The sequence below is a fragment of the Dipodomys merriami genome, unplaced genomic scaffold (genome assembly GCF_024711535.1).
Source record: "Dipodomys merriami isolate MVZ:Mamm:240054 unplaced genomic scaffold, mDipMer1.0.p SCAF_120, whole genome shotgun sequence".
Classification (NCBI taxonomy): Eukaryota; Metazoa; Chordata; class Mammalia; order Rodentia; family Heteromyidae; genus Dipodomys; species Dipodomys merriami.
Genome location: NW_027202494.1, coordinates 3,300,750 through 3,328,009, shown reverse-complemented (window position 1 = coordinate 3,328,009; position 27,260 = coordinate 3,300,750). Strand labels below are relative to the sequence as shown.

At 48.6% G+C, this 27,260-nt stretch overlaps 1 protein-coding gene across 1 annotated transcript in view; it reads left to right on the top strand.

The window, feature by feature from the left end:
- LOC138823553 (beta,beta-carotene 15,15'-dioxygenase-like) overlaps positions 1-19,583 on the top strand; it is a 29,977-nt gene extending 10,394 nt beyond the window's left edge. The window contains exons 6-11 of the mRNA XM_070016943.1: positions 1,839-2,065; positions 2,836-3,093; positions 11,957-12,062; positions 15,078-15,172; positions 16,201-16,312; positions 18,831-19,583. Of these exons, the coding sequence (XP_069873044.1) occupies positions 1,839-2,065; positions 2,836-3,093; positions 11,957-12,062; positions 15,078-15,172; positions 16,201-16,312; positions 18,831-19,060 (1,028 nt within the window). The 3' untranslated portion in view covers positions 19,061-19,583. The remainder of the gene's footprint in view (positions 1-1,838; positions 2,066-2,835; positions 3,094-11,956; positions 12,063-15,077; positions 15,173-16,200; positions 16,313-18,830) is intronic.
- The last annotated feature ends 7,677 nt before the right edge of the window (positions 19,584-27,260 follow it).

Below are 27,260 nucleotides of genomic sequence, written 5' to 3'. Positions count from 1 at the left end.
AGTTCATTATTGCATTAATTTAGCCAGTTTGTCAGTCTTCTGACAAACCTCTGAATGCCAGGGTTATGCTGTCTACTTTCACTCAGCCCTCAGCCAGGCGCCAAGGTCCTTCAGGGAACAGGCCTGCTGAGATAGACTCCAGATCCCTACCCTGTTCTCTGAGCTTTCTGGCCTTCTCCACTTAGGGCTGGGATCTTGGAGCAAAGCCCAGGCCAAGAAGTATGATTGCATGTTCTTGAGGGGGAAGAGGGTGAGGCTCTTGGCTTGTGTTTGTCCAGGACCCTCCTAGGAACTGCACCCCACACCCAGGAGAAGAGGCCTCTGTGGACAGCCATGCAGGACTCTGAGGGTGCTTTAACCTGACCCTCTGGTTTGGGAAACTAGTTTCCATCTGTGATACCACTGGTCCCTCCCGATCCTCCCTCTCCCCCCAGTCCTGTAGAACCTCCTGAGCACACTGCCAGGCTCTGTTGGGAGATATGAGTCCCCAAGGTCAGAAGGTACAATGAGTATATTGTTACACGAAACTCACATTAATTAAGTCAATAAAGATTATGGGTCCATCCCAGAATCCTAGAGTGTCAGACTGGGCATCTTCTAGGCATTTGTGTTCGCCACGTCACGTCACTATGAGGCTCAGGAGATTAGGGGACATGAAGCTCACAGGAACCCCCTAGCTTCTGCCAGCAGCTGCCCTTTGACCTCCTGCCCCCTGCTGGTGGCTTCCAGGTATCTATGTTCCATTTCCTACCTCCCAGGCCAGGGTGCTTTTCATCTCTTTGCTTGGGCTCCATTGGCTTTGTGAAGAAAAGAATGAGCCCTCAACCCCACAGCATCCCTCCCACCAGCCAGCCAGCTGTTTACAGTGTGCACAGGTGGCAGAAGAGAGGTGGGGACCTTAGCAGGTAACTCATTGGAAACCAGCCTCAGGCCTGGGTGGGGAGGGAGGCCTTTTGGCCAGGGATGATTCATTCTTACAGAGGATTGAGAAAACCCAAATCACACCAATCACCCTGGGTGCCAGGTGAGGTACCGGGACCACAGTTAGGATGAAAGTATTCTGTTTCTTCCTCTTCCCTGCCCTCACTCTGAGTGTTAGGTTCCCTAGTAATAGAGGAGGAAAGCAACACTAAGAGGCTACATTTTCTTGGCTTAACCCTGTGTCTTTGGCCCCTGTGGTAAACTATTACACCTCAGTTTCCCATCTGAAATGGGCACCTTACAGCCCAAGCTTGATTGTCACAGTATAGGTCACACAGGAAGGAAGTCCCTTCCTGGGTATTTATAATGGGCAGTGCTAAGAAAAATACATACTGAATGCAGGTTCCCTGCAAAATACCAGAATGTAAGCCAATCAGTGGAGCCCTGGGAGCTTGGCAGAAATGCAAGTTCCCAGGCCCCATCCCAGCACGTTCCTCGGATGTTCCTTCACACAGTCAGCTTTTTCTGTCAAAGGACCAAATACCTATTTAAGGCTTTGAGAACCATCCGGTGTTTGCCACAGAGGTTCACCTGGGTCACTGTACTGGAAGGCAAAAGCAGCCATAGACAATGCAGAGCATGGCCCAGGTTCCTGAGGAACTTGTCTTTGCAAAAGTGGGGAGGGGCTTGATTTAGCCCACAGGCTGCGATGAGGACCCTGGACTCAGTCTGCCTGAGTGGAGAACCAGGCTCACCCAGGGCACGGCTGAGCAGGAGGCTCTCCATCTACCTGGTCTCTTGGGTGGCTCTAACTCAGAGGTTCTTTTTAGCAAGACAGTTTGCGGGTGACAGCACTGTGGTCCTAGAGCCCCTACTGGTTAGTGCCTGCTGGATCCCTAAGGTTTGCTTTTCTCCAGAGGAGGACCAGAAGAAGGGGACGAGCCCCTTGAAGCACACAGTGGTGTTCTGCTCCATCCCCTCCCGCTCGCTCCTCTCCCCCAGCTACTACCACAGCTTTGGCCTCACTGACAACTATGTGGTGTTTCTGGAGCAACCTTTCAAGTTGGACATTCTCAAGATGGCAACGGCATACATGCGGGGAGTGAGCTGGGCTTCCTGTATGACCTTCCACAGGGAGGACAAGGTGAGGCCTGGCAGGACTGAGTGGGGCTAGCTGCCGGACACTCCCCAGAAGGCAGTCGCATGGCAGCAGAGTGAGAACTAGGTACAGAACAGTCTCCCTGAAAGCCTTCCAGAAAGTTCCAAAGCAGGGCTGGTCCTTTGTAGTGGTTTAGGATGAAGACTGGAGGGCGGAACCTTTACTCCCCGCCACCCCCCCTCAATAAGTCATTGGATGCTGACAGTCCTGGGAATAGTGAGCCTTGGGCACCCCCCACCCGGGGGCTATGTGGCCTGGGGACATCCAGCAAGGCCATCCCGAGGCCTGCGGGGCAGATGCCATGCCTAGCTAGAGCAGCCCTTGCAGATTAGCAGGGCGGCTGTGAAGCCGGCCTTGCTCTGGTGGTGAGGAGACAAGACCCAGAGGGCAAAGCATTTGGGGCTCCAAATTCTCCCCAACGTGACAATTGGCAGGGAGCAGGGTGTCACTACCTCCTGAGAGTCCCACTCCATGGACTGAGGGGCAGTGCATCCTCTGTGAAGACTGCCTGGAGGCCCCGGGGCCGAGCATCCCTCCTTCCATCCAAGGATGCCATCACAGAAATGCAGCCATAAACGGCTCCCTTCTGCTGGACGCCTTTGCCTGTCTGGCACTTTGGGAGGCAGCTGAGGTCCGAATGGAGAAGCGAGGCTCCAGGGTCATGAGCTAGTGCTGGTGAGGGATGGGTGCTGTTGGTCTCCATGCCATCATGCTGGGTATCAAAGGGAGAGCTGACCACCAGTGTCTTCTTCCAGACTTACATCCACATCGTTGACCGGAGGACCAGAAGGCCTGTGCCCACCAAGTTCTACACAGACCCCATGGTGGTCTTCCACCACGTCAACGCCTATGAGGAGGACGGCTGCATCTTGTTTGATGTCATCGCCTACCAAGACAGCAGCCTCTACCAGCTCTTCTACTTGGCCAACCTGAACCAGGACTTTGAGGAGAACTCCAGGCTTACCTCGGTGCCCACCCTCCGGAGGTTTGCCGTGCCCCTGCACGTGGACAAGGTAACACCTTCAAAGCTAACACCGGAGCCTGGGTGGGCACTCATGTCACACTTGGCTGAGGGACACTGAAATTCAAAATGAACTTTGTCTATTTGGGGCCTTTGTGCCCTGAACTATCGGGGTTTTTTATATTATTTTTTTCATGGTCCAAAAGTGGTCTATATTTGTGCAGCAAGTTTAGAAAACATAGGGTTGTTGTTGTTTTTTTAAAGCCCAGATGATCATGGTGGGTAGATTTGCATCACCTGCTAGATAGTTCTTTTTCAATCTCTCTCCCTTCATATATACATATTATATACATTACATATAGATAATGTTATATATACATGCATGTCTTAATTTTAGTCATGCTATGCATAATATTAACAGCTTTATTGAGATAGGATTCACATAATATAGAATTTGTTTACCTAGAGTGTTTAATTCAGTGGCCTTTTTTTGGCTGGGCTGGGGAGGTTGGTACTGGGCCTTGAACTCAGGGCCTCTGTCTCATTCAGCTTCTTTGCTCTCTACCACTTGAGCCATGCCTCCTTTCCAGATTTTGCTAGTTAATTGGAGATGGAGATGGAGCCTCACAGATTTTTTTTTTACCCCCTCCAGGCTGGCTTCACATCTGCAGGTCCACAGAATTGTGCCTCCATCATCACAATAGATTTTAGAATATTTTCCATTACCCCCCAAAAAAGTGCCCACCCCTTGACCATCAGCTCCCAAGAGCAGGTGGGGCTCCTGACCTGTGACCCCTGCCACAGTCCCAGTTCTCACAGGAGTGGAGTCACACAGTGTGTGGCCTCTTGTGTGACTTCTTCCTCCTCAGATCCCCTACATTATGGTGCGCATCCATACTTCATTCCTTTCTATGGCTTAGATGTTCATACATACTGGTTTTTGCACCTATGGTATTTATATATCCAAATGTCTCTCCTAATAGTAAATATTCTCTGATAATATCGCTTTACGTATTCCCTGCAAAATCTCTGGCAAGGATTTACTCCCTCCACTCACTCAACTCCCTGGTCTTATGCCCTCCCTTCTCACCCTAGATGTGCCCACTAGTGTCAAAGTCGCCCTCCATTAGGGCGAGGCTGTCACGCTCTGAGCATACGGAGACTGGCTTCTGGCTGCAGAACTCAGTGACTTCATGACTTAATTGACCTTAATTGAACCCAAATTGAATTCAATTTAGATATGCGGGCTTACATCTACTAAATACGGACTATATGCCAGGTACTTTGCTAAGCATTTAATTTTCCTTATGTCACCTAATGATCTAAACAACCTAAGGAAGAGATCCCCACATCAGCCCTCATTTTACATGGGAAAAAAATTGAGGTTCGGAGAGGTGAAGATACGTGCCAGAGGTCACCAGTTAGTTTTCAAGCTTTGATCCACCCTTGCAGGCCCAAGTCGTGGAAGGAGCTCCAGAGGGGCCCCCATGACTAGGGGCAGGGCTCTGGAGGCCTGGGGGCCAACCCCCCAGTAGCCAGGGCTCTGTGGTGCAGGCATTCAGCCGTACCCCATCAAGAAATACAGAAACCAGGATATGTCATCCAAGTTTGTCTGCCTCCAAAATCATGGCCCCTCCTCTCTCCAGCATTTCTCCAGTTCTGGACATTTGGAGTTTTCTTTTCATTTTATGATACTGGGGACTGGACTTAGAGTCTCCAGTTTACTAGGCAAGCACTCTACCACCCGAGCCCTGCTTCTAGTCCAGCTCTGGTCATTTGCATCACCCTGCACTGAGTTTACTCTATGTAGTATTATCTCGGCTTAACATCCATACAGTCTTTCCTGTTTGTGTTCTTCAACCTACTCTTTATTACCTTGTGTAAAAGTGTCATAGCCACACAAACAAGCCCCGCTCCCTACAAAGGTAAATGTACAGATAGAGCAGAGGCCGAGCCAAGGTGCACAGCTCCCGTCTGGGCCACCACGTGCAAGGTCCACTCTGGAAAGGCAAGCCTGAGGGGGCTGAAGTGCGACTCCGCAGTAGAAAGCATGCTTGACATGCATAGTCCCTGGGCTCGATTCCCCAGAACCCCATTTTTAAAAAAGAAAGGAGCCAAGCCATAATGGCACATACCTGTTACCCCAACACTTAGTAGACTGGGGCAAGAAATGGGCTCCATAGCAAGGTCCATGCCCGTGTAGGTTACACATAAATGAACAATCTTCTTTTAAAAAAAAGAGAAAACATTTGTAAAGTATCAGTGTTAGAGGTGTTGGGTACCTGAAACTCTCTGCTTGGCCTAAAGAGAGTAGTGCTGAGTACATAGGCTCACTCCTGGCTCCTAACTACTCAGGAGACTGAGATCTGAGGATCCTGGTTCAAAGCCAGCCTGAGCAGGAAAGTTCATGAAACTTTTTATCTCCAATTAGTCACTAAAAAGCAAGGGGAGCACTGGCTCAAGTGCTAGAATGAGTGCCAGCCTTGAGCAAAAAACAAACAAACAAACAAAAAACAACTACAGGACAGAAGCCAGGCCCAGGAAGAGCAGTACTGAGACAAGGGGTGGAGGGGGAGGAAGAGGGAAGGAAGGCGGGATAAAAGAAGGAAGGAGGGAGGGAAGGAGGGAGGGGCTGGCTCCTTTCCCTTGGGATGTGACCAGGATTATTTAATCCATGAGCTGGGCTCTGTACCCCTTGCCCAGGACACACTGAGGTGCGGTGCCCTGGACTGTCTCTGGGTTCTGGGAAAAACAGGGTGGCACGAAGCACCCAGGGCGTGAATCACAAGGGCGACCTCATCCTAGGGCCGGTGCCCGGAGAGGAACAGAGGAACATACTCCCTCCTGCTGCCCACACACCAGAGATTTTATAACCTTTCATGACGCTCAGGAAATGGTTTGCTTCCTCAGAAGCAAGCTTAGAAGGTTAGCCTGTATGATTTTAAAAGTCACCAGGTAGCTACTTGCTGCTTTGAAATGAGCCAAGAAGAGCAAACCCTACCTTGGATAGCTCTGGCCACGCTGGTTAATTGCTATTTATTGTCCCTTAAAGATGTCTCTTTTACTTTCAAGTCATTCAGCTGCTTGTATGTGGAAATGGGGAAGTCAGGCAGGTGTCCACAGACATACAGAGCCAGATCGGAGGGCTCCAGGTCCCCCTACACACAGGTCTAGCAGGAAGGCCATGCCATAGCCCATCTTTTCCCTGGATACACACTGGAATCCCCTGCCCAGCCCCAGGCCTAGGCCAAAGTCAGTGGAACCTGATGGTGGGGGTGGCCAGGCCCGATGTGGGGCCCCGAGCCCCTGGGAGAGTCCAACAGCCAGCCAGGGAAGAGAAGCTCAGGGCCTAGCCGGTTCTTCATCCTCTCAAGCCTGTGTCTCCGTGGCACCATCCCCACCATGGCCTCTCCACCTTCAGCATGCCAGACTTGCTCAGTCCCCTCCTTCTGCTCAAGCCCCAGCTCCAGGCAGTGTGAAGGAGGCTCTGTCTTTAGCATCAGGCCACCCTGCATGCAGAAGTCGTAGTTAGGCAATCAAACACTGGGAATGAATGAACAATTAATGAATGAATGAAAGGAAACCATGAAACAAGGTCTCCAGGAGGACACAGGGCTGCCTTTTGCATTTGGACCATGTCCAGGGTGAGCAGAGATTTCCAGAGGACAGATGATAAACCCAGAAGTCGGGCCCTGCTGACTGCCACCCCAGTCCTCTGCAGTTGGTCCAGCTGGGGCCAGAGGAAGGTGGGGTGACAGGGCCCTTGGCACCTTGGCAGTTTCTGTAGGGCGGCATGGGTGTCTAAGGCAGGGCTCAGCCGGGAGGAGGAGCAGCAGACAGGACCGTGGGCATGTACAGACAGCAGGGCCGCTGCCCTGCCCTCCTCCCAACAGGCACCACGGCTGCCTTGAAGGTGGCCTGCAGAGTGTTCAGCGTCCGCGTGTAAGAGGCTACTGTGGAGAGAGGCATGCTGGGACTACAGTCCATGTCTTCACCTCCTGGGTCAGGACATTTGGGGTCTTGTCTCCAAATGAAGGCATGATCATAAGTAAAGCTGCCATCTATGGATGGCGCATTATGTGTCAGGCGCTGTGTTAAATAAATACCTGTCTTCTCCCTCCTCTGAGGCCACTGCGCTGGGATTGTCACTTTGGAGGCCCTGAGCTAGCTTCCAAAGCTACCTCCAGCATGGCCCCTGCTTCAGAGAGAGAGAAAGATCACAGAGCCACAGGCTGTGTCCACCAGAAAGGGTGTTTCCCCGCTGCCAGCTCACCCATGTGCTAGGACCTGGGACCCCAGACTATTCTAGGTCTGCCTCTGCCCCCCTAAGGTAGACTCTGCCCCTGGTGTGCCTGCGAGCTGGGCGGGCTGGCTGGGGAGGTTCCATGCAGCCAGGGATGGAGGCTCAGATAAGAAATGAGGGGGGCAGGTGGCAGAGGCTGGGCCTTGGGACCCCCCCAGGGGTCCTAGACTTCTCAATTCACACTTCTCCTCCCAGGCCAGCCTGTGCATTAGAACCCTTGTATTGCTGGAATGTTCTGTCCGTTACAGTAGCTGCCTGGGCTCTGGATGCTTGAGGTGTGGTTGGTGTAGCTGAGGCATCAAATTCTTCCTTGTGCTTCATGTTATTTTAGGTAGTTGAAATAGTCACCCATGGCTCGTGGTTGCTGTACTGGATGGTTGTGTGATTTGGTGACATAGCAGTGTCTGAGTTAGAGAGATGTGTGTCATAATTTGCTGCCATCTTTGTGCTATAACTTAGGTCCTGAAAATTTTAGGAATTGACAAGTGCTTTGCTAACTCACATTTCAACTCCGAGTTCTTTTTATTCTCTTTCTCTTTTTCCTTCCTTCCTTTTTTCCTTGCTTCCTTCCCTCCCTTCCCTCCCTCCCTTCTCCCTTCCTTCCTTTCCCAGTCTCTTTCTTTCTCTCTCTCCCTCTTTCTTTCTTTCTCTTCTTTCTTTCTCTCTTTCTTTTTTCTCTCTCCCTCTCTTTCTCTTTCTTTCTCTCTCTTGTTTGTTTCTGTTTTTGCTTTTGTTTTTGTTTCAGCAGTACTAAGGTTTAAACTCAGGACTTTACACTCCCTGGGAAAGTACTCTATCCCTTGAGCCCTGTCTTCAGCCCTTTCTTGCTTTATTTTTCAGATAAGGAATTGTGTTTTTTGTGCATAGCCCACCTCAGGCCTCAATCCCTCTACCTACTCCTCCCGCCCGCCTAACTGGGATGGCAGGCACGCACCAACACACCCAGCTTATTTTCTGAGATGGGGGTCTTGATGACCGTTTGTCCAAACTGGCCGCTAGCCATAAGCCTTCCAAATTTTGCCTCCTGGGCAGCTAGAATTATAAGCATGAGCCACTGTGCCTGACATTCTCTGAGCTATTTTCTACCTCCACGCCTGAAGGTGAGAGAGAAAGTAGCTTGCCTAACTTTAAACAATTACTCATGGATTTCAGTCAGGATTTGAATTCTGACAGTCACTCACTGCCGGGTGTCAGGCCCTAGACCAGCATGATTTCATTTGGTACTAACCCAAATCCTCAGACCTGGCGGAAGTGACCTACTCCACAGACAGAGAAGCAGACTCAGAGGTCTTGGGCTCTGTTCACAGTCACCCAGAAAGCCATGAAGTCAGGTTCCACACGCATTTCTGAGCTTACTGCTTCCCCTCAGAGCTCTTGATACAGTCTGGCTAGGCAGTGATTTCTCTCCGAAGCTGAGCACATTGGCTGCCAGAAGCAGCTGAATGTGTCCATTACTGCTGTGTGTGGAAAAATTCAGTTTATCCTTCAACCAGTCTGACCAGTTTCAGGCTGCAGCTAGAAGGTGGATCTGGAGACCAACTCCCTGAGAATCGAGGCTGGGACATGCCCAGGGGCCTGTGGCTGTCACGTGCCGGGGAGGCTCTGGGAAGGGCCTCCCACAACTGTGCAGGAAGGGCACTGAGAGTTTCTGTTGTTAAGACACTGCAGGATGCCAGGCTGCTTCATTCAGGCATTTACTTCATTGAACCTTACAGACAGCCTGCAAAGCACGTACTCTGCCCTTCGCCAGTGAAGGGACGCTCACTGGGCCCCACACTCACTCCCTAGGTGCAATGTGCTGGGCACTCTGGTATCAGCCTTCATGGAGAAGAGAGGCATAAAGAAGGATACAGCTGGCCAGGCACAGAGGCTCACACCTATAATCCTGGTCGTTCTGGAGGTAGCGATAGGAGGATCGTGACTCAAGGCCAGACTAGGCCAAAAGTTCATAAGACCTCCATCTCAAAGAACAAGATGGGCATGGTGGTATGTGTCTGTTATGCCAGATACATGGGAGGATTATGCAGTAGGAGGATGGTCCAAAGCCAGCCCAGAGCAAAGGTACCAAGACCCTATCAGAAAAATAACTAAAAACCAAAGGACTAGGGTCATGGCTCAAGTGGTAAAATGCTTGCCTAGAGAGTAGGAGGGCCTGAGTTCAAACACCAGTAACAAAAAGAGAAAGGAGAAAGGGGGGGAGGAAATGGAGAGAGAGGGAGAGAGGGAGGGAGGGAGGAAAGGAGATGGAAGATACATCTTCATAAAGGAGCTGATCAGGGGTTTCCCAGTTCAGTTGGTAGAGTGCTAGCCAATGAGCAAAAGCTGCAGTAGGTGTACCAAGCTCAAATTCCCGTCTTGTACCTTAAAAAGGGGCGGGGAATGATTAAAACTTGGGACAAATGTAGATTTGGATAGGGATATATGAGCTGAGACCTATAGCATGGGAGCAAGCCAACCTTGGGCCTTTGCCCTTGATTCACCTTCTGTCTAAAATGTTCTTGCTTCTGGGCACCAGAATTGCAATACAAAAGCCTGAGCCCAGCCTTAATTCCCCTGGTCCTCAGTTTCCTCTTCTGTAAATTGAGCTATGAACCAGTTCAACCACCAGGAGGCAGTAAACTTTCCCTCCCCAACCCCCCCCCCCCCAGCCCCCCACACACACCCTGCCCCAAGAAAAGACCCTGTTTAGGCCGAGTTCAAGCCCCACTAATGAAAAAAAACAAATCCTGGGGCTGGGAAGGTGGCTCAGTGGTAGAGTGCTTGCCTTGAATGCATGAGGCCCTGGGTTCGATTCTTCAGCACCACATAAGCAGAAAAAGCCAGAAGTGGTGCTATGGCTCAAGTGGTAGAGCGCTAGCCTTAAGCTAAAGAGCTGAGGGACAGTGCCTAGGCCCAGAGTTCAAGCCCCACGACTGACAAAAAAAAAAAAGAAAAGAAAGAAAGAAATGAAAAACAAATCCTTTATCATTAAAAGAGGTTGGTTTGGGGGCTGGGAATGTGGCTCAGTGGTAGAATGCTTGCCTAGCATGCTTGAAGCCCTGGGTTCCTCAGTACCACATGCACAGAAAAAGCTGGAAGTGGAGCTGTGGCTCACGTGATAGAGCGCTAGCCTTGAGCAAAAGCAGCTCAGGGACAGCACCCAGGCCCTGAGTTCAAGACCCAGGACTGGCAAAAAAAAAAGAGGTTGGTTTTAACTATAAAAACCATTTGAGAAAATATGGTACGTAGAGAAAAATTTAAATGAGACAGAAATATTAATATAGTGGTATGCCCCCCCATCTTAGCCACTCTTGCTTTCTACAGTTTCAGCAATCCACCACCAATTGTGGTCCAAAAATATTTGATGATAAACGCCAAAACAATTCCTCTGCTTTAAATTTCCTACTATTCTGAGTGATGTGAAGCCTGGCCTTTCCCAGCATTTCCGTTCTGTGTGCACTACCCGTCTGTTAGCCATCTCATAGCTGTCTCTTATTGAAGCTATACTGTGCCTCTCCGTGCTTATACACAGGATTCAGAGCTGTCTGTATTCACTGGTGGGGCCTAGAAGGTATCCCCCAGCCCTAAGAGAGGTACTGTGTGAGAATGAAGAGGTCACTCTCAACACTAGCAGCTCACACTCAGCCAGGCACTCCTGTAACACATTGCTGGGGGTGTTTGAGTTTCATGTTCATAGTAACAGGAAGAGGCACCTACCATTGCAATCCTCATTAGACACGGAAGGAAGCAAAACTACAGCAGGCTGTCTTGCTCCAAGTCCCGTGATTAGTACTGGGGGCGTGGGACAGGAAATAGTCCACGTTCAACACATAGTTCATCCTGTCCCCTCCCCTTGGGGAAAAGCCATGACTGTGAGATACTGAACAGAGCAAAGTCTCATTGACACTTAAGGCCAAAGTCTGCCCCCGAAAGCTGTTTTTTCCTCCCAAATACGCTTTATCTCACGTTTGTTTCAACAGTGATATACACATACACATATAGGTACATATGTGTGTATATAGCTATGCACACATGCTCATGGGGAAAAGCCTGAACACAGAGAGAAGTACAGAAAAGGATGCAAGGGTCCATATTCACCTCCTCCTGTACCATTAATAGTTGGTGAATACCTCCCAGACTCCTTTCGATGTAATTCTTTTGTTCATGTGGTTGAGCTAAGATGCATGTACAATTTATTCTGATGCTTTATTCAGTTTTATATCATAACCATCTCTGATGTTACTGTCCACTCTTTATAAACACCTTTTAAATGGCTGCTGCTGGCTTCTCTAGGTGAGTCACCCAATGTTTAAAAAGTGAGAACTTGCTCTCCTGAGCACATTCATTTTCCCTGGGAGGGACAGAGCAGCTCAGAGGAAGAGTCCAGGTCTAGGTGCCCTGGCTCCACCGCCCACCAGGATGTGACCTTCCAGTAGTCACCTTAATTTGCCAGTCCTTGTAGCTTTAGCTGAGAATAAGAATACCACCAATAAAATAGCTGCTTCCTCTGGCTAATGGAAAGCCAAGCAAGATGATGTCTGCTAATGCATCTTAAATGCAGCGAAGGCTTCCTACAAATAAGGTTTTCCTTTCCTTTCTTTCTTTCTTTTTTTAAAAAACTGATTCTTTGCAGAATGCTGAAGTGGGCTCAAATTTAATCAGAGCAACATCTACACGAGCAACCGCCATGAAGGAAAAAGACGATCATGTCTACTGCCAGCCTGAATTGCTTTATGAAGGTACAGTGGCCCTCTCTCCTTCACTGAGGTCCCAAGGGATTTAAAGGAGACCCCTCTCAAGGCCTCTCCATAACCCTCCTCCATGCATGGACAGGGGGCTCTTGGAACCCCAAGGAAAAGCACTTGGGGACCTCTCTCTCTCTGGTAGCTCCTAATATCTCTCTGCTCCTTGGCCCACATGACCCTTACAGATGTCATCTGCTAATGGCTGTGAACTGCTGTGACAGCTCCTGTTCTGCTTCTACATAGCCCAATGTCCTTGGCCCTATTCTACAGACTGGAAAAGGGGGGCAGGGGGAGGCGGGAGGATGCTGGCTTCCATGCAGAGTGGCCCCTCCCCCCAACAGAAGCTACGCCCATGGGAGGGACTGCACAGCCTGGGCTCTGCAGACTTTGGGGCCGGATAGTTTCCTGTCCTGAGCACTGGAGGGTGCTCAGGAAGCACCCCGTCCTCCTGTCCTGAGTGGGGGCCAGAACCAGCGTCACTGCACTGGAGCTGAAATGTCCCTAGGCCTCGCTGCTGTCCCATGGGGGCTGTGTTTCTGAGCGCAACGTATCAGCCACACAGCATAGTCCGGCATAACATAAAAACTGTCAAAAAGGAAATGATAAGGATGAATAATTGAAGCCGGGAGCCTCATGCCTGTCATCCTAGCTACTCAGGAGGCTGAGATCTGAGGATCATGGTTCAAAGCCAGCCCGGCAGGAAAGTCCTCCAGACTCTTATCTCCAATAAACCACCAGAAAACCGGAAGTGGCACTGTGGCTCAAGCGGTAGAGTGCTAGCCTTGAGCTGAAGAGCTGAGGGACAGCGCCCAGGCCCAGAGTTCAAGCCCCAGGACTGACGAAAAGAAAAGAATAAAGCATGAATAATTGAATAGAGAGGAGAACATGATTGAATATATACATGTTTGGAAATGTCACAATGAAGTAATATATCTCAATAAATAAATCTGGGCTAGATGGGTTTTAGAAGTACAGAGTGAGCCAGCGTGGTGGTGTACACCTATAATTCTAGCACTGAAGCAGGAAGAGTTTGGGTTCTAGGCCAGCCTGGAATACGTAGTGAAACCATGTCTTGATAACCGCAAAAGAAATACAGTGTAGACTGAATGCCCTTCGCAGGGCTTTCTCACTGGGGAGTCACATGTGGATTGCTTTTGTCTTTTGTCTTTGGACAGGGACTTGCTGCTTGCTCAGGCCGGCCTTGTGTTCATGCGCTTGAGTGGCTGTACAGCCTCATAGAGGTGATGGGAAGCTTGGTTTGGCTTGGCTTTTGCAGTGCTGGAACTTGAACTCAGGGCCTCATGTGTGCTAGATGGGCACTCCTCGATCACACATGCCCCAGGGTATGGATTAAACCAAGAATCCACCATGTTGCTGCCCTGTGCCAGGCTCTGATGTCCCAAAGGACACCAGTCCTGGGGACTCTGCCAGGACAACCTCGAGTTTGCTGGGAAACATCTACCTCTGTTAGTGGCATCTCATCCGCTGACCAGTTCTGGTGGGGGCAGGGCGGGGGGGGGGAGGGGTTCAAGTATGTGTGAGTCTTTAGAAGTAAAGGTATAGATCTCAATTCCAGGCCTGCCTTAAAACTAATGGACTCCTCTTCTTTCTCATTCTGTGTGTGTGTGTGTGTGTGTGTGTGTGTGTGTGTGTGTGTGTGTGTGTGTGTGTGTGTCTGTCTGTCTGTCTGTCTGTCTGTCTGTCTGTCTGTCTGTCTGTGTTAGAGGAAGTGCTCTACCACTGAGCTTCACCCCTAGCCTGCATCTTCTCTCAGTGTGAGCAGTCTGCCTTCCTCCTGATGTTCACCTGGACCAGTTCCCAGTTTCTCCTAGAACTCCTTCCTGTCCCAGTCATCTATTTTCTGCCTTTCCCCCCCGCCCCACCGCTAGCTTGAGCCCAACAACCACTATACCTTGGGGTCTCTTAGGAAGAGACCTCTTTTCTTGGACATTGTCTCTTTGCCAAGAATTGGTTCTGGCTACTGGAATATGTCATGAGACAGACAAGTAGTTTGACTTCAGTACTCAGACTCAGAAATTCCCCTAGATACCACAGGCATATGCAAATGTGAACATATTTGCATGCAAAAGTGCATTCATTTTTCAGTGATGAAAGTAACAAGCATAATGCAAGTTTTGCGTCATAAGAAACCTAGATTCTATAATATAAAAACGATGCAGCAGTTTTCAGTCCAGCAGGGCCGCTGAACTCTTTTCTCCATTTATAACAATATGGAGATAATTATAACCTGAGCTTTTAATATGTCACCTTAGGTATTGGCACTCGCCTAGGTTTTTTCAAAATCCTTTGTAAGCATTATTTTACCATAATACTATCTTATAGTAAAATTTATCAGATGCATTCATACTCCCCATTGATATTCCTTCCTGTGGTTTCACATCTCCACATACATATGTGTGTGTGCGTGCACGTTCCTTTTTAAAAAGAGCTTTTTAAAAAATTGCAGTAGCCTCTGATTTTAGTCTTGCAATTCTGTTTGATTTCTATCTGGGATAATTACAGATGTTTATATACTTAAAAACCCAGGACTATGGCACCTTGCTTCTGAACCTTCTAACAGAGCCAAGGTCATTATCAGAGGTCCCCTCCCCTGTCTTTGACCCCCTTTGATGCAATATGGGTCTGAATGAAGGTCAGGAGATCCTGCTAGGGCCCATTTCCATGTAATGGAGGCCCAACCAGGTGTGTAGCCAGGTACCTTTCTCACGTGTGTGTGTGTGTGTGTGTGTGTGTGTGTGTGTCTGTCTGGTCATGGGGCCTGAACTCTGGGCCTGGGCACTGTCCCTCAGCTCTTCAGCTCAAGGCTAGCGCTCTACCACTTGAGCCACAGCACCACATCTGGCTTTTTTCTATTTGCTTATGTGGTGCTGAGGAATCAAACCCAGGGCCTCATGCATGCAAGGCAAGCGCCCTACCACTGAGCCACCTTCCCAGCCCAACCTTTCTCCTCTTGGTGATGGGGCTTCATCCTTTCTCATTTCTCTCCAGGCCTGGAGCTCCCTCAGATCAATTATGCTCACAATGGAAAGCCATACCGGTATATCTATGCTGCTGAGGTTCAGTGGAGTCCAATCCCAACCAAGGTATGAAGCCCTGTGCTTATAGATGGCTCACTCCGCAGCAATATCTTTTCTGTCTGAAAAACTGAATTCTCACCTTCTGATACTGGTGGCCTTGATCCAAAAGGAGCGCACAGGAGGAGGGCAATTTGGGTGTGCATCTGACACACTGGTGAGCCATCTAGAGAGGGAGGTGAAGCCCAGGGAGAAGACCTGATTGGAGTTCACGCATGCGTTTCTTCATTTCTGATTAATTTCTTGGGTACCAACTGTGTGCCACACTGAGTTGGCACCAAGGATATACAAGTTGCCATGGGGAACTCCAGTTCTGCCTTCCAGAGACTACCATGCTCTGGAGCAGTGTGCTGTAGAGGATGGACTTGGTTTTCAAGCTGCTCCAGGTCAACACTTGCTATGTCTCAGTGGGGCGTGAGGTGCGCTACAGTGCTCGCTTTTCCCTAACATCTGCATTTTCAAATAAATCCTCATGTGAAAAATGCAAACTAGGCAGAAATGTAGAAGGCTCCCACCTACGCATGCACACACCCCAAGCCGCTCCCCACTAATCCTACACCCTAAGGGAAAAGGACCAGGAGAGCTTAGAGAGGCCTGAGGACTTGCACTGTGGGGGGGTTGGTAATGGTGCTGAGGGACCAAACCAGGACCTGGTGCATTCTAGACGAGGGCTGTACCTCTGAACCACCTCCCCCAGGCAGGCTTTCACTTTGTAGAGCAACAAAGGCTTTGTCTTCTGCTTGAATAGCTGGTATTAAAACCACAGTCATTCAAACAGGAAACATTGCAGTGTAGCGGCAAATGGCAGCTGAGTTCAGGCTTTTCCTGAAACTCGGTGTGCAGTCTGAGCTCTGTAGTTTTGTGTCGGAAGTAGAAGGAAGTCACTGCTGTTCTGTGTGTGACTGAGCTGATCAGAGGCAGATATCATTTGGGGCTGACATCAAAAGACTGAGTTTGGCATCTTCACCCCTCTGTGGCCTTCATGCCTTCCTTTTCTCAGACAAGTGATCGCATGCTTCTCTTCTCTGGATGCACAGATACTAAAATATGACATTCGCACAAAGTCCTCCTTAAAATGGGGCGAGGAGAGCTGCTGGCCAGCGGAACCCCTGTTTGTGCCCACGCCAGGTGCCAAGGACGAGGATGACGGTAAGACTCTGCTCCCTGCTCCTGACCTCCCCCTCCCCCCAACATGGGCCTTGTTGGTGGGCACTGCACAGCTGGGGGCACCGGCTATGGAGTCCGGGTGTGTCCGAGTCAAGGCTGCCCGTTAGGAGATTCCAAGACCACTCTGACATCAGTAGCAAGTCTGAGGGTCTGCGGTACCACCTCAGGTTCTACAGCTGGGAGGACTCACAGAACTCCTGGGAAGCCACTACAATGAAGGCGAAGGCTGGTTGCAGTAGAATGATACAGATGCAAATCAGCAGAAGGAAGAAGCCCTCAGGGCAGGGTCCAGGAGAGACCAGGCCTGGAGCCTAGCCACCCTTTTCTGAATGGCATCGTAGGTAGTGCTAACAAGGGACTTCTAGCCAAAGATGCCCACCAGAGCCTCAGATCCAAGGATTTTACTGAGGCTTGGTCGTGAGGACCTGGGTGGCCTTCAGTCTTCAACCTCCCCCGCAGAGGTTGAGCTGAGACCATGTATGTGGCCCATGGCTCCACCATAAGGCCCAGTGGAGGCTGGACTATCTGACATGGCCGGAGGCCTCCAGTGAACCAAAGCCTCTTGGGTAGGACCTCCAGAAGATTAGAGGGGACGCCCAGTACGGGCGAGGCCTGTCTTTATCAAGGCTAAATTCTTTTCTGCACAAAGACCCTTTTCAGTGTCACTTCTCCTACTCTGATGCAATGGCTGGCTTCAAACTTCTAACCAACTCACTTCTAAGTGTGTACACATCTCATGGAAGCCCCTAGAAATGCTGTGGGTTTCTACATTGTCCTTTGGCCTCAGAAATACCCTGCCCGCAGCCCAGGGGATGCCAAGGCAGCTAACAAGAACCGTGGGTGGAGACGCAGCCCTGCCAAGCCACCCATGGGGTTGTCCACACCTGCAGCAGAGGCAGGCCTGCAATCGGAGCCTGCCAGCTTCTTCCCTCAGCTGGGAAGGAGTGGTTTTCCACCCGGCCTGTCTTCCTGCTGACTGGTGTCACTGCCATCTCCATGGCGGGCGGGGTGGGGGGGCATTGGCATAAATCCCTGCGGAGGCTGGGCAGGGACTTCCCGTACATTCTCTCCATGAGGGGGAAGTGTGACCCTTGTCTTGGCAAGGGAAGGCTGGTAGTGAGAGATCCTGCCAAGGTCACACAGCCCGTAGGTACAGAGGTGGGATTTGAACACGGGCCAGTCTGACTTCAGCTGTGCTCAAGCACACTAGGAGCCAGGAGCCTAGGGAAGGAATCTCAGCCATTTGTTGTTGAACATGCATACAGGATTTCATTAACCCTCTGCCTGTCTCGAGAACGAGCACCAAGCACTGAGGTGCTCTCATTTCACAGAGGGAAAGCTGGGGCTCCCGTGTTGCTGCAGATGGAACAGATGGATTAGACTCACTCGCATGCCACGTGGTGGGCTGGGAGTGTGACGCAACTGGTAGAGCCCCGGCCTGCAAGCTCGAGAGCCTGAGCGCAAACCCCAGTACTACCCCAAAAAACAATCAAATGCCACGTAGCCCAAGAAGTCTTCAGCTAAAGGACCGGGATTGTCCTGAGGGCATGCCCAGGCTGATTATCATCAAGAGTTCATACACAGTAGGAAAATCTTCAATACATGTGACAATTTGTGAGGCACTTACAATTTATGAGTCCACCCTGCAGATCCTCCTCACTGGACAGATATAGAGATTGAGGTTCAAAGAGACAGGGAAGGGTATAGCCAGGGCTTGATCCAGATCTTCTGATCCCTAGTTCCCCCACACAACTATCACATTCTCCTATCTCTTGAGCAAATTAGACACATGAGTTCAGAGGGAACAAGGACACATGGCTATTCTTTTTTTTTTTTTTTTGGTCAGTCCTGCGGCTTGAACTCAGGGCCTGGGCACTGTCCCTGAGCTTCTTTTGCTAATGTTCTACCACTTGAGCCACAGCACCACTTGCGACTTTTTGGGGGGTAATTTTCCTGCTCAGGTTGGCTTTGAACCATGATCCTCAGATCTCAGCTTCCTGAGGAGGTAGGATTACAGGCGTGAGCCACTGTATTCTTATGAAGATTCTGTTTGTAGAGCTGAGGGTCTTGGGCTCCATTCCCACAAGAAGGAAGGAAGGAAGGAAGGAAGGAAGGAAGGAAGGAAGGAAGGAAGGAAGGAAGGAAGGAAGGAAGGAAGAAGGAGAGGGAGTGAGGGAGGGAAGGGAGGAAAGAAGAAAGAAGGGAGAAGAGGCCAGGCATCGGTGGCTCACGCCTGTAATACTAACTACTCAGGAGGCTGAGATCTGAGGATTGTGGTTCAAAGCCACACTGGGCAGAAAAGTGTGTGAGACTCTTATCTCCAATAAACCACCAGAAAACTGGAAGTGGCACTGTGGCTCAAGTGGTAGAGGGCTTGCCTTGAGCTGAAGAGCTAAGAGACAGCGCCCAGGCCCAGAGTTCAAGCCCCACAACCAACCAAAAAAAGGGGGGAGGCGGGGAGAAAGGAAAAGACTAAAGTATCTCTTTTTGTTTCCCAAAGGAGTTATCTTATCAGCCATTGTTTCCACTGATCCCCAAAAGCCTCCTTTTCTGCTTATCCTGGATGCCAAAAGTTTTACGGAATTGGCTCGCGCCTCTGTTGCTGTGGAGATGCACCTGGACCTCCATGGCTTGTTTGTCCCGGATACAGACTGGGACACAAGGCATCAGTCCCCTTCCAAGGCACAGCAGGACACGGCTGCAGACCACCACGCAGCCTCCCAGGCCTGAGGAGCCGGCTGGGCTCAGGCCCTGGGAGAAGAGCATCAGGGTAACGATGCCCAGCTCTGCTGACTGACTGTGCATTTCATTTTGTGATTCTTCTTCCCTCGGGCGCTGTGAGGAGCCTATGGTGAGAAGCCAGCTGCTTCCTGTGTTTCAGTTTGGCTGTAGAAACCTAGAAAACAGCTAAAGCTTCAAATTCTACATCTTCCTGGGCTAGATCTAGCACTTTTATGAAAGTCCCTTTCCTTTAAAGACGACGCGTCTGAAATGTGTTAAATCATCTTACCTCTGTTCTTAGAATAAGCATCCACAGACGTCAGAGACAAGACGTATAAATATTTCCCCCTGCTCCTCTTTGCTGCTCTCCTCTCTGCTCTAATGGACTAAACCATGGGTGTGGCATTGTAGCTTTCTCAGCCTGCGCTCCCTGTTCGTAAGCTATGTGGTCAGGAAGGCAGGCTGCTTTGTGGTCATTCCCTGCAAGACACAGCGTAACAGAAAAGAATAAAAACTTTCAAGTCTGTCCAGACCTTTTATTTTTACGTGGCTTCATTCTCTGAAGTTCTAAGGTCGTCAAGGAGGAGCTGCAGGACTTGATGGGTCTGTGGCCAGCACAGCGTTCTACTGTGTGGTCAGACCGCTGTGGGGCTCTCCCTTTTCAAGAGGAGTGACCGTGCTGGGTATTAGCTTGATGAGCTGTGGCACAAACGTCAGAATCAGGGATTGAGGACCACAACCAGAGCTGGCATGAAGAAGTGTTGCCTGCTCCCAAAAATCAGACCAGTTAGCTACTTCTGTGTCTGATAGGAAGGGACATTCCTCCAAGATGGACCAGGTGTGGGAGCAGAGTAGAAGGAGATGGTGGGTCTCAGAACAAGGTGGAAATACAGGAGATTAGGAACAGGCCATGTGGGGTCCTACTTTATAACTGGGACCCCCACAGACATCTGAGTCTCATCCAAAAGTCTAGTAGGTACCTAGAGCATGAGCTCAATAAGCCAAAGCAGACTGAATAATTCCCAATCATAAAACCCATGTCATGGGACGGGGGCAGCCAGGGTCCAAGCTCTGACTCTACCTGTTTTCCTCCCCCACTTTCTGAGTCTGAATTCCATTTAGTCATCAGGAAAGATTCAGTGTCTTATCTCAAGGATGGGAAGTGAAGGAGACTAAGTGGGGAGAGAAGGGGAGAGATGGCCAGGATGACCTTGACTTTTGCCCTGTAACTACCATCAAACCATACTTGCCTTCCACTAAAATGTAGATTCCATTAGACCAGAAAGTTAGTTTTGTTGTGGTTACTGTTGTTTGTTTGTGCCAATACTGGGGCTTGAACTCAGGACCCTGTACTCACCCTTAGCTTTTGTGCTCAAGGATGGCACTCTTTCACTTGAACCACACTTCCACTTCTGGATTTTTGGTGATTCATTGGAGATAAGAGTCTCAAATACTTTTCTACCTGGCCTGGCTTCAAACTGTGATCCTCAGGTCTCAGCCTTCTGAGTATTCAGGATTATAGGCATCAGCCAACAGCAAACAGGCTTAGTTGTTTTATAATTGGAATTTCTAAGACAATTCTGTGAGCAACAATCCAGGAAACTCTAAAGTCAACATTACCCAGTTTTCCCTAGTAGTGACATTCTGAAAAACTATAGTGTATGACATCAAGGAGGATTTGACACTGGAGACACCATCCATCAATTATATTCAGAGTTCCCCTCTTACTTGTACACACATTGTGTGTGTGTATAGTTATAGACAATGTGATCACTTGTATCAAAGTGATAGGTGCCTGTATTCACTGCCTGTCAAGATACTGAATCCCTCTCGTTGTTTTCTTATAACCACACCCACCTTCCACTAACCCCCTCTCATCCCTAATCTCTGTTAAGCACCACTGGTAAAATATCATTTTGGACCTGTTAGATAAATGGATTTACACTGTGTTAGCCTTTTAGGATTGCGTTTTCTCATATAGAAGAATTCTTTGGACCTTCCCCCAGTTGTGTGCTCTTTTATCCTCGGTATCTGTAAGACAGGCACTCAAATAATTGTTGAATGAATGAGTTCTCTCCAGCAAGCAGATTTAACTGCTCAGTTCCTCATAAACGATGGAAGGTTCACTGAACGTCTCATAGGAGCTGAATCCACAGAGAACCCAGTGACCCTCGTGTGATGGTTCCTCTGGCCTGTCTGAACTCCCTCTTCCTTCTCCGCTGCCCTCACAAACCCTTTCATCAGCATTCCCACCTCACTCTCAGTGTATAGTCAACAAAAACCCACACCATGGTGGCATAAACAAAGACCAGTTACTCTTCCTGTGGGACTCTTTGCAACTCCAGCCTTGAGAAGCCGGATTGAGGGAGATACCAACTCTAATGGAGGCCTAAAAGAACATGGTGGAGGCCTGCCATTGGTGGTTGGAATGGAAGAGAACTGACAAATGTGGAGGTCACTCACACACCCATTATCTACTCTAAATATTTGAGGGGAGGGTGGAATGCCAGGGTGCCTCCCACCTCTTTTCTAAGCAAGCGTGATTGCCAAACCAAACCCAGAACTACTTGTGAAGAAGGGTGCAGTACTGCAGGGAAGAAAACTATGTCCGTGCTTTCTTTACCTTAAGATGACAGGTAGAATGCCAGACTGATGAGGGAGACTGGCAATACTAAGTCTTGTATTCTCAATTTCAAAATCAGAAAAGTCCCAGCCAACTGTTCAATTCATCTGGGTCCTGGATTCCATTCCATTTTGTACATATACAGACAATCCAGAGTAAGAGCTATGATGTATGATCCTTTCTGGCAGGAGCTGTAGCCCCATCCGTCTTCTCCTCTGAGCCTTCCTTGTTTATGCTGCTTGTGGGACCAGGAAGCTCTGTAGGGGGAAAAAAAATCACTCTGGGTTTGTTTACAGCTTTGATTGAGCCATAGCATTTCATGAGTGTTCTAAGATCAGACTGTCAGGTGCATGGTAGGCCCTCAAATGTCTGATCATTCCATTTCCAACCAAAGGTTGCTCTAAGAGGATAAGCTAGATATGTGGGCAAAGCAACACAGGGAAAATCTAAATGCCCTGCAGTATTTATTCACACTCATTCATTTCCCCTGGACCAAAGTTACTGGCATAGCACTTATGCCTTGAAAAAGGTTACTAGCCCAGTCACAAAGCACCTTTGATGCCTTCTTTTTTTCTTTTCTTTTCTTTTTTTTTTTTTTTTTTTGTCGGTCATGGGGCCTTAACTCCGGGCCTGGGCGCTGTCCCTCAGCTCTTCAGCCCAAGGCCAGTGCTCTACTACTTGAGCTACAGCGCCACTTCCAGTTTTCTGGTGGTTTATTGGAGATAAGAGTTTCATGGACTTTCCTGCCCGGGCTTGCTTTGAACCATGATCCTCAGATCTCAGCCTCCTGAGTAGCTAGGATGACAGGTGTGAGCCACTGGCGCCCAGCTGATCCCTTCTTTTTTTAAGGGGCCAAATGCAGTTTTCCCTGTTGCAAAGCAGCATGTGTAGACTGAAAAGCCATCCTCAACCAAGAGTACTGAGATGTGAGGACTCCACGCTCCAACCTCCCCCAGAAGTTTAGACTCAGAGACCACGTAGAGAATCACACAGAGCCACATCAGGAAGCCTCCTTTGAGGTCAAGCCCCAGCAAAGGGAGGATATTTTCATAGACACAAAGAACAAAGGAGAGATGTGGGAGCACTGTGTCCTCTGGGAATGAGCAAGGCTTCCTCCTTCCTGGTAGTTAGGACAGGCTTCCTGGGGGGGGGATTTCTGGAGCTGCCTGATTGGCCAGAGGTAGTAGCCACCAAGGGCTGCTCCTTGCAGGTGGAGGTGAAGCTAAGGGTCGGGACCAAAGGCAAAGGAAGACCCAGAGTCCCCTCCCTCCTCCCCAAAGAAATCCCCTGATAGCTTTCTGGTGTGGTTTTGTTACAGTATTTTGCCCAGTGTATAGTCTACAGGTAAGTGATCTGTTTATAATACACCCACCGGCTTGTAGTTTATAATCTACCTTTAAAACTTCATATATCATGCAAGTATTTTCCCAGTTATTAAATTCTTTAAATGGGCATGCTCTACTGTGGTTCTTTCCCATTTTTGACCATTATAAATAAAGCCCCATGAGTCACTTTGGGGCCTGAAATTCCTGAGTTCACCCCCTACCACACATGCAGGTGATTTCCTCTCTTCTTTCTTTCTCCCTGCCACCCCCTCCCCCGCCCTCCCATCAGTCATGAGGCTTGAACTCTGGGCTTGGGAGCTGTCCCTCAGCTCTTCAGCTCAAGGCTAGTGCTCTACCACTTGAGCCACAGCGCCACTTCCAGTTTTCTAGTGGTTTATTGGAGATAAGAGTCTCATGGACTTTCCTGTCCTGGCCAACTTCAAACCATGATCCTCAGATCTCAACCTCCTGAGTAGCTAGGATGACAGGAGTGAGCCACCAGGACCTGCCTGGCCAGGTGATTTATTTTCTTTGGCTAAGTTTTTCAACTTAGAATTTCTAATCTAAGGAATAGAAAAATAAAATTTAGGGTATTTTCTTGAAAGGCCAAAGGTTTGGGCTTAAATCCTGAGACTGGAGCTGAAGATAAATTCTTGAATACTGAATTCTATATGGTTTCAGTGGAACTGCCCTGAAGTAAGAAGGGGAACTGGTGTAATCTGGAGAGAAATAGCCAGTAGCAACTTCAAAGACAATCAAGAACTGGCAGCAACCTTGCTACTACTGGGGTTTATACTCAGGGCACTGAGCTTGCTTGCTTGGTGCTCTACCACTTGAGTCACACCTCCAGTCCTGCTTTTTGGTGCCAATCCTGGGGCTTGAACTCTGGACGTATATACTGCCCATGAGATTTTGTTTGTTTGTTTTCCTCAAGGCTAGTGCTCTACCACTTGAGCTATAGCTCTACTCACCGGTTTTTAGTGGTTAATTGGGGATAAGAGTTTCATGGATTTTTGTGCCTGGGCTGGCTTCAGACTGCAATCTTCAGATTTTAGCCTCCCCAGTAGATAGAATTACAGGCATGAGCCTCCATTGCCCAGCCTCCAGTCCTGATTTTTACTGCTTATTTTGGAGATAGAGCCTAGCAAAATTTACTATCTGAGCTGTCCTTGAACCACCATCCTCCAGATCCCAAACCTCCTGACTAGGCATAGCAGCTGGGACCACCAGTGCCCCAATCCCTTTGCTACTCTGTCACTGGAGTAATTATTGATGAACTGCAATAGTTCTTTTCATATTATGGTTGTAACTTGGTCACATAAGTGATTTTTCAAATACTCTGTCTTATTCCATAAATAGATTTTTCACTTTCTTGAACAATATAAGTTTTAAAAATTCACATGAAGTTATTACCTGTGTTTTTTAGTATTAAAGAAACCACTGTTTAATTCATGGTCATAAAGAATTATTTCCATGCCATCTCAGAATTTTACAGTTTTGGCAGTTAGACCTATGGCTTACTTTGAGTTAATTTATGTACCTAATGTAAGGTAGAGATCTTATTTCTTTTGTATAAGGGTATCTAGTTGTCCAAGTCTAAAAGTCAACTTTGGGGTTGACAGATCCTTCAGGTAGAAGATTAGGTCGGAATCTGTCCTTCTCTCGAAATATTTCATTCATTTACAAGAAGCAACTGCAGGCAAGCTCTCTGCTGGACCCAGGAAGGCTTTGGTTCTGACCACAATCCAAGATGGAAGCCTCAGTCAGTGGTACTTCCCACAGCTTCCTGTAATGGAGATTCAAGCAACTTCCGGTCTGCATTCCCAGGGTCCTCAACATGGGCCCTTTTCTGTCTACACTGTCTATGCTCAATTCAGATATACAGCCTCTGGGATTTACCAGTGTTTCCGCAGGGCAAATGCAGCCACTGTGTTCCAATAGGAGTGGAGGTAGCCTAGCTCTCTGTACCTGCAACCCCTGCCCCTACTGCAGGTGACTTGGGACTGGGATACCTGAAGGTCACCTTGGTGTTCTTCCATCTGTCATTTGGTTCAGGCAGACAAGAGGCCCCAGACTTGCCACTGGAATTCCTGTGGGAGGGACAGCCATGTGCACATTGTTTGTATATCCTCTCAGGTCAGGGCAGGGACTGAGCTTTCTTATTGTAATAACAATAATAATAATAAGAGCTTACCCACACTGACAAGTCACACCAGGCAGAAGCATTTCACAGGAGCAAACAAAAGATAAAACAAAAGATCAAAACTTCATAATGCTTTACAACAACGTAGATCGAGTCTCTCATAGTCTTGAAAGACCAGGAATCTATGGCAGCCCTGGGATGCTTTCTTGTGGCTTCAATTTTTCCTCACAGGTGAAACAGAGAACTTTGGTTCCTTTGATTATGGTGTACAAGATTTCATTTTTTGACTTGAGGGTACAAAATGGCTTTTTTTAATTTGAGGGCACAAGATGAAATAGAATTACAATGTATTAATGATAAAGGGAAGATAAACTTTTTTGGCTATGTGGTGATAGATCATCTGGCTCTCTGTCCCATCCATTCATTTGAAATCCATAAACATTTCTTCTCACAATTACCATGTGACAAGATGCACACACACAAACATACACACACACAAACACTAATCCTCACACACACACACACACACATACACACACACTAAAAAAAAAAGAAGTACATTCAGGCAACTGATGGAAGTCACCATAGCACTGGGTGGTGGAAAAACTGAATTGAAAGTCCAGTTGTGAGCCATGTCAGTGGCAGTATTTGTCAACATCATGCATCAAGATGCTCTGATGACACACAAGAAGGGGCATAGGGGAGGTGGGCACAAACAGAGCCTACTATAAAGTGAGTACATGTGTTGCAGCATAGACCATGCCATTCCATACTTGATTTTCTGCATTATAACTTGGTTTCACTAGTGTATATTTTGTGCGAAGGGGGTTCTATGTGATAGTTCCATCCAAGAATATAATTAACTCACATAAAATTTACCACCTCTATGAACTCTTCCCTATCCCCTCTTCCCTCATGTTTATTTTAATATTAAAGCAATTTCCCCACCAGTCTTGGGAAAGGATGTATCTACCCTACACCCCATCTGATCCAAATCAGTTGTTTGTGGCTTATGTTTGAGCCTTGTCTCTTGGGTTGGTTTGAGAAGATGTGAATCTTGGAGACAAGAGTTGAATCTCAGGCTCCTTTCTTTCTCCCTCCCAAGGCCTAGCCCAGTGCCCAGTATGATGTAAGTCCTCAGATGGTGAACTTGGCAATGGCTTGTTGACTTCCTGTCTCCGTGTGTCACGTGCCAGGAATTCTTCATAAATTTATAGTGGAGCTGGAGAGGCCAAGCTTCCAGAATCTTCTTGAAGATGATCTTCTCAAGCCCCTTGGAACACATGGTTATTTCAACAGCTTAGGACTGTGCTAAAGCCATAGAAGAACTGGCAGGTGAGTAGACACCCAAGCAAAAGCTTCATTAAATAGGGCAAATTTTGTGAAAAGTGACAACCAGTTCCTCTGGAAAGGCAGCCTTGTCAATTAAAGATCACGCCTTGGAGCCACCAGGTACAAATTATTGATGTTGAAACCACCATTTCCCAAGAGGGAAAGGTTGAAAACAGTCCCCTGCCCAGATGCTATCTTCCTGCCCGCTCTCGGCCTCTGATTAATTGGAGGGTCACATTCAGAACTTTGACAGTCCAGAGAAACCCAGGCTTGTCTCAGACAACCTTGCATAGGTTCTGGTCTCTTAGATTCAAACATTCACAAAATACTAACCAAGACCACTGTGTGGGTGGCAAGGATGCCAGGAAAGAGGCCACCAGCCGTGACAGGTCCCAAATTCTGCAAAGAAAACAAGGACCCAAAATCCTGCCTCCTCCACTCTTTAGCTGAGGACATCAGCCAGAGACAGGGCTCACCTCTCTGAGAGACAGGACTTATAGGTGGCTTGCAAGGACTGGTTGGGACTGGCATGAGGAAGAGCTCCACAAATGGACCATTAGCAGAAACAGTTATTCCAGGAAAACTAAGTGGCCTCCATATATCAAGAGATAAATGTCATCAGCAAGACAGGTAGAACTGTGTCTTTTCAAGATACAGTTTACCGCGCACACACTTAGCACATGCTACACCTGCACTGATCAATTAATTGTGCCTGGATACTTCCATCCATCCATCCATCCATCCATCCATCCATCCATCCCACGCAAGGCTGCAGGGAGCAGGGGT